The sequence below is a fragment of the Apaloderma vittatum genome, unplaced genomic scaffold (assembly GCF_000703405.1).
Source record: "Apaloderma vittatum isolate BGI_N311 unplaced genomic scaffold, ASM70340v1 scaffold1871, whole genome shotgun sequence".
NCBI classification, from domain to species: Eukaryota; Metazoa; Chordata; class Aves; order Trogoniformes; family Trogonidae; genus Apaloderma; species Apaloderma vittatum.
In genome coordinates, this window is record NW_009699375.1 from 3918 (window position 1) to 11839 (window position 7922).

Consider the following 7922-nt stretch of genomic DNA (forward strand, 5'->3'; position numbering starts at 1 on the left):
TCACAAACTCTGCAAGCACTATTCATTTATTTAAACAAGTTTTATATCTAAATTCACACAGATCCAATAGGAAGCACCTAGCTCTGTAGGTGTCTTATCAAAACTCCCAAAATCCATCCCTGCAGAATGCATTTACATTTAGTAGTATCCAGCTGCAGTACGTTTATAGCAGTTCAACAAAATATTTTACCTAAACTGTATTCCTGAGATAATTCAAGCCCAAAATACCCTTTGCTGGGTCAAGCATGAATTACTTCATCCTTAGTATTATTCCAATTAATTTTCCTTATGCTAGATAGTAAAGGTCCTAATTAACACAATCTCTGAGGGCCTGGTTTCTTACTTCTTGCATTACTAGAACTTAAATATCATTAACATGTCAAACTTTATTAAAGTCAACACTTGGCAATGGCCCAGGAAACAGGACTGCATTTAGGCTACAGAGTCTACAAGAAACTGCATATTTGTGATCTGCTTGGATAATCAAAGAGGTAAATTGTCTGAAGAAACATGTAGTCAGGGATTAATAACTACACATGCTCTGTCGTTTTTGTCTTTCTCTCTCTTTTTTTTTTTTTGCACGCCCAGTATAATGAGCTGCAAATGGCATTCAGGTTTTCTACAGGCAGCACGCAAAATCCATCACACGAACTTTGGCAAAACAAGGCAAAATTGATCTTGTAAAAATACCTTATGGAAAAAATACGGTAGGGAGAGAATAAGATGAAACTTTCAGAAATTCGAAGTAAGCTGTGTGTTCTATTAACTGTTATTCATAATTGCAGAACCTTGAATTTTGAAGGAGGAACCATAAAGATGGTTTTGTTTTCCTTTTTAAAACTAGTTTCCAAATTAATCTATTGGTATACAGCAGTAAAAACAGAACTGAAGTTTATGAGGAAACAGTCACAGAAGCACAGCTTTAAAAATCCTTCCTGCTCCTGAGTATTACAAAAAAAACTCCAACAAATCCAGACTATGGTTACCTAAACATCAACATCTAAATCATATATACATGACATTAAACAAAATAGAGTTTTCCCCTTTTGCTCTGGAAAGAACTAACATCTTTGAATAGTACTTAGTTACCTGGTTTGTAACCTAGTATCTCAAAACATTTAGGTGATCAGTAAAGTAGCATCAGATGTTTTCCATACTCCAGACTGTACAGATCATTGATTCCAAAAACACTTTGCCTCACTGGGATGCTGAGTGATACATGTGTTTTCTGTCTCATTTCCCTGAGACAATATCTGTAGTACACTTCACAGTGATGAATAAATATCTGATCATAGCACCCTTTTTTTTAATAGCTATAACAATATGAAGTATTAAAGTAATAATTGGGATTCACCTCATTGAATGTAGCTGTCTTGTCTAAACCGGTAACAGGCTCAATGAAAAATTGATGTAGGCGTCTCCAAAGGATGAGTCACTCACTCCTTCCGGACATCTATGCCCAGGACAAACTAGGTGATCTACTCTCCAGAGAGTAAATCTCTGTCAGCTAAGGAGAGATAGACTTTTAGGCAGCTGAAAGCAGAAGAAATGGAAGGTGTCAGAAGTATGACAGTAAGAAAATGCCATGAAGAAAGTAAGCTTTGTTGGATGTCAGTACTGATCTCCCCTTGCAGAGCCAGGAGAAGGACATGTATTTCAAAAAACGCTGATGTAGCAGATAAAATTGTTATTCCTTATACCATGGCTGCACCTGAGAGTCCCGATTTGAATTATAAACCACTCTATGCTGGACAGTGTATGGATACAGGACAAACAGCTAACCTCGCTCCCTGGTAGATTACGGTCAAAGCAGTCCATGCCACCCAAGTCATACTGTACAGTAAATCTTTGTAACAGGCAGTTCTTTGGTTGAATCTCCTACTGAAAAGTGATTCCTCTTTTCAGTGTTTGTCACCTTATTCAACCTCTCTTTTCCCATTACTATTTTCCAGCTATGCTTTTCCCAGCTGCTCAGCGATTCAAGAGGTCCTCAGCTGCCTTCCTTAACCCAGTGCTACAAAACACGCTGGAAGATGTGGTCCTGCTTTATGAGGTTCAGTATTTGGGAGCAGATGGTACCTTAAGACTGCGGTTACTGTACATACTGGGGGTATCCATTATATGTCTTCATGTCACTTTTACTCATTCCGGCAGTAAATTCATTGCTGACTATGTAATAGATCACCAGAAGGGAGGGAACAGACAGTATAAATGTCTCCTTCAGTACTTAAGCAGGCAGCAGTTACCTGCAGTACCTCAAATGTACCCTCAGTTCAAGAGAGGCAGAGAACTGCTTGAAAGAGTCTAGCACAGAGCCACAGAGATCATGAAGGGAGTGGAACATCTCCCTTGTGAGGAAAGGCTGAAGGAGCTGGGTCTCTAGCTTGGAGAAGAGAAGGCTGGGGGGTGACGTCATTAATGTTTATAAATATGTCAAGGGTGAATGTCAGGAGGACAGAGCCAGGCTCTTTTCAGTCATGTCCAATGACATGAGAAGGGGCAACGGATGCAAGCTGGAACACAGTAGGTTCCACAAAAACATTAGAAAAAACTTGTTCACTGTGAGGGTGACAGAACACTGGCACAGGCTGCCCAGGGAGGTTGTGGGGTCTCATCTGGAGACATTCAAAACCTACTTGGATATGTTTCTGTGCGTCTTACTGTAGGTGATCCTGCTCTGGCAGGGGGGTGGGCTAGATGATCTTTTTAGGTTCCTTCCACCCCTTTGAGGTCCCTTCCAGCCCCTGACATTCTGTGATTCTGTGATTCTGTGATTCTGTGAAATGTGTCTTCTAGCTCACTGACAGGCAAAGTGAAAACCAGAGCAAAAGGATTTCCACTGAAAGCATATTTCTTCCAGAGCAGTCACATATTAATAACACAATGGATTTAAAATCTTGGGTCTAAATCTCAGTCCTAAATGATTTTCGTTAGAGCCACGAGTATGTCACTGCAAAGTAACCTCAAGGGCATGACTTTCACTTCAAAATCATTTAGGTCCCCTCAGAGAAGACTGCAGATGTAATGCACATGTGGAACTGAGTTGTAAGATTAGCTAAGAGAAAGTGGCCCAACTTGAAGAAGGTGCATTGGTCAAATCTATCTATTCCACACCTTGAGAAACTGGGATTGAATGTCCAAACAGGGCAGATGGACTGAGAAGTCATTGCTGTGCTCTGTCACAGAGAGATAGGCCACCACTGCTGTTCCTGGCAGGGTAAATGCCCTTTCCCAGTTGTGTTGCTGTCTCCACTTCTCTAATCCCTGTATGGTGCCAGCAGCAACCCGTGACTGTTTTGGACAACAGAAGATTATCTGCTTTTCCTTTTCATCTCTCCTTTCCCCATAGCCTATCTCTAATTTCCCCAGGCAGGTAAAACAGGAGTCCAACGTTCATATAGAGACTGTTGTGTCTGCCCCACCTCCAGCCAGTGCAATGAGAATTTTGTCTCCATTTGACCTAAAGGAAAGACCTAAGACCATGTTGTTAATTCACATTTACTCTGCCTAGAGTCTCTTGGAGAAGTTAAATAGCTTTCTGTGTTCTGCTTTTGTGCCAGTTTCTTTTAGCTGAGCTTGACATTGACAAAAGTCAGAGGATCTCCATCAAAGATGAGGAGCTTGCTTCACTGAGGAAGGCTGCTGAGTTTGACACCATCTGCAATGAGATTATCCCCAAGAGCATCACAGAGATCCGCAGGCTGAGTAGCAAGCTGTCTTCCTACCCAAGAGTCCTCAAGAAAGAAGACTTTGAAAGGACAGTGCTGACCATGGTCTACACAGCCTACAGGGCTGCTCAGTCCCAGGGGCACCAGAAAGACACTTGGGCTGAATCCTTTGTTAATCTTTACAAAGCCCTGAAGCACGACTTGATGTTTCCATATAACAAAGAGCCATCATAGTGAGAGACTTGATGCAGCAGCAACTCAGCCACATCCTCTGGTTGTTAAGCACATCCACCACTTTATTCCGTAAAGAGTTTAGTAGCCTGCTTCTTGAAAGATTATTTGTTTTCTAGCTCCCTCTCGTGGAATCCACTTTATACTTCCATGGTAAATGGGGAAAAATGCTCTCTTCAGTCCTGGTAATTCGGTTTTTGTGCTGATTTGGAGGCACATTCTGTGACAGGCAAAGAAGGAAATGTGGTGTACACCCCAAACAGACATGCCTTTGTTTAATCTGGTGCATTTCCTATAATCGATACGTAAGTATACTATGCTTATGCTCACATACCTATGTGTATGTGCTGCATAAGGCTGCTTTCCTAGCTGGGGAAATAAGTTCAAATCTTGTCTGGCCAGTAAAGGAATATTATAAAGAGATGCAAACGCATTCTGTAAGAGGTTTCTTAATTGTCAGCCTTCAGGAATAACGCCATTTATTAATCATTCCAAACATTCTTGTAAATAAGCACTGTCTGATTCACTTAATTTGGCTGAGCCAGTTTTTAATCACAATAACATTTGCAGAAGACAAAGGGCATTGTGAACACCAGCAGCAAACAATGCCTGTGAACATATTCCCTGCTTCCTAGAGCCACACTCCTAAACAGTCTGCAATGATTCTTTCATTATTTGCACATGACTTTCTGCTTCTGCTCCTTGTTTTTTGAAAGGAACATGGATTTGTCCTCAGTGGAGTCAAAGGCAAGACAAAAGCCCTGTTTGATTTAATGATGACACATTTTTTCCTAGTTCTATCACTTGAACGTAGGTCATCTAAACCCATGCTTCAGAATCTCCCTGAGGCAAGGGAGCAAGGTGCATTAAAATATACATGGTGCTAAATTTAGCGGTGTGGCTTGTTTTTGACAGTGTATTTTATATTCACATGTGTATATGTGTGTGTGTATGTTCATGCATGTGTGTGCAGGTAAGTGCTGAGTCCATAGAAGAATCCTAAATTGTTCAGTCAGGGAACAATCGCATTTCACCACTTAGCATAAAACGCCAGTCACCAGTCCAGCAGTGGGAATTATGAATTTGGGAGCAGTGAAAAAGCAGTACTTGTTTACAGCAAAAATTGTTTGTAGAAATAGTACAACTGATTATTATAAATTGCAAAAGAAGTCATGGATAGAAAATGGACAGAAAAAGGAAATATATTTTGTCAGATAACTAACAATTAAAAATGTAAACTCTTCTAATACAAATCCCTTAATTTTTTTAAAGAAGTTATACAAAATCTTCACTTGATTGATATTAGAGGTGCTTCTACTTCCAGAGCATGGGAAGACAGCTGAACATTTATTTCACCCTTCCATACAAGCACTCTCTATTCTCTATTTGCATAATGTCTTAAGGAGACAGGCCCAAATCATAAATCCCTGGAGCTGTAAAAGAGAATTGAGGATTCCAGCCCAGCTTTTGAATCAGATTTAACTACTTTTGCACCACTTGAGCAAAACAAGTGAACTCTTCTGTGTCCTCAACAGGGATGCTCTGACTGGAGCTGAAAAACTCCATCCAGCACCAGCTTGTTGCAGCAAGCAGCAAATAGTGCAAGCCGTCAGAGCTCCCTGGGTTTGGCAATCACCCACGGGAATGTGGAACCACAGCAGCCTCAGGGGCAAGCTGGCAACAGCATAAGCAGCTGGATGAAGGGCTTATAAAAGAGGGAGTGAGTCCTGTCTCTCCCAGTAGTTTCTGTATGCATGTGTATGAGTGTGCATGTTCAGGTTCAGGCACACGTATGTGTAGGTGCACTTTTACACCTGAAGCTGGCCATCTTCAAAGTCTGGCTGGCATGTATATGGCAAAGGAAACTGAAAACCTCAGCCACAAATCTATGAGCAATGACTGTCTCCATCTCCTCTACTTGCACACACAGCTCAGCTCCCACGAATCAGTCTTGCGCTACAGTCCACACGTCCTTTAAGCTTTCAGCATTAACACTGGTGATCTGTTTGTATTTTCTTCTCACACCATGCCTTAAAAACACATGGAGAGGAAATGCCATGGAATTCACTCCTGCCTTTCCAGCTCTGCTCCTTGGCTCTCTGAAACACCACTTGCGGGAAGAGCCTGGAACTATGGCAATTCATAAATCCCTACAGCCGGTAACTCAAAATCTGCAAAGCTAACAAGAAAGAGAAAGAGAAAAACCTCCCCAGTCACTCTCCTTACCCCATAACAAGACTGTCAAACAGTCAGAGTTTGCTCATCAGTAAGCATGCCATAGAAAAGAATTACAGATGATTTTGAATATCCCATCATTCCCTACGGCATACATACCTTACATACTGGTAATTAAAACCTTTATGTCCTCAAAAGAAAATAGAGTTTTTCTGAGTTTGTTCCCCTCCTCCCACTACTGTGTGTAGTGTAGAAAAAAAGATTTATTCCTTGGGAATGTGCTTGGACTGCCCAGGTTAATTTAACAGAGACTATCAGTGTAATAATAAAAATATTCTACATAAAAATAATTGGGTTTGCATTGTATTGATTTCAGTAGCAGATTTACTTTTTAACAACTTTCAGCATGAGTAATTGGTTATCCTGGGGTGTGAAACTCTTTGTGGGAGCAACAATACAACAGAGAAGAAGGGCCTTTCCCTCTTACAGGCAGGAGGAGGTAATAAATAGGAATGAGAATGCCTCCTTTAGCCGAAATTCAAGTGGGAAGGAACACTCTGCCTCAGGACAGCTCTTTGGGATTAGAGAAGCTTCTCTGCCTCTGTATTACTTAAGATGAAGAATTATGTTGCAGCTCGCTCGCTCAATTTACATCTCATTATTTCAGACTGTGTCATATATATAGACAGTCCCTCTCTCATGGGGCAAAGAATCATTGCTTTAAAATGGCACCTTTTATCCACCTTTTGACCTTACAGATCATAACGAAATAAAAGATAGATCTTTTTTTCATTCAAAATAAAAAAAAATAATATTTTTTTTTCTTCTTTTCTCTGGAACAACTGACAAAACAGGTATAAATTCCCTGGTTGTATCGGCCAGCCCCAAATCTTCACATCAACTTTATTTTTGATTCCAGAACTAATTGCTAAATTTGCCTGAAATATCTCATGAGTCTGTTATGTGATGGAAGTTTCAAGGTTTAGAAATGTTACAGTCTTAGATACAATTACGGATTTCAGGGAGAATTCACCCTGCACATCAAACCCCTCTGCAGGTCTGCCTTTGCCAGTTCTCCAGGTCTCAGTGCCACAGGGGCATCTCATTTTGGTCTGCAGAGCTCTGTTTGACCAGCAGAGTGGGGGATGACAATCACCAAGTAAAGTTTGAGAGCATGGGAAATCCTAGATGTGTGGCTTCCTATTCGATACAGGGCAAATGGATGTCCATCTACAGGTCGTGCATGCAACCAGCCAATGGATTCGATCCTAAATCTCCAGTAGTTTCTGTCCCACAAAAAGCATTAATAACAGCAAAGCTGAAGAAATGTTTCTCCACTAGAAGGCTAGAGCAGGAAGCCTAAATATTCTCAATTTGAGTCTGAGTCCTACAGTTACCAAGGGCACATGAATCAGTACAGAGTTCTGCTCATGCCTTATGAACAAGTGACATTCATGGATCAGGATGGAAAGACAAAAGATATTGTTTAGAAAACAATGATTATTTATTTATCATTGGTACTGGGACCTTGAGACAATAACAAACTCTTCAGCAACTTAAAAAAGGTCTTTTTGTACATTTGTGTGCATGTCAGAATTAGGAGGCTGCTGATTTTCTCAAATATTCTGACTGGGTTTTGGATAAAGGGTGGAGCAACTACTAATTTCCACAGTCCTTATTGGTGAATTACAGTTGCAGGAAGAATTTTAACAAGTTTTTATCCTGAGACCGAGTATAATCTGTGTTGGAATTGCTGCCCTGTGAATTCCAAGCTCAGGGCAAAAGTAGGGTAAAGGTAGATACAAAGTAGAAACCAAAACTACAGCAAAGAGACAAAATTTGGAGGAG

The 7922-nt window shown here is 40.7% G+C and overlaps 1 protein-coding gene across 1 annotated transcript; it reads left to right on the top strand.

Annotated features, from left to right (window-relative positions):
- Window positions 1-1952: 1952 nt before the first annotated feature.
- FAM180A (family with sequence similarity 180, member A) lies at window positions 1953-3965 on the top strand (the record flags this gene model as incomplete). Its single annotated transcript, XM_009878320.1, has 2 exons — window positions 1953-2053; window positions 3561-3965. Coding segments are annotated over 2 exons (443 nt in total), but the record flags the coding sequence as incomplete, so codon positions are not given.
- Window positions 3966-7922: the final 3957 nt, after the last annotated feature.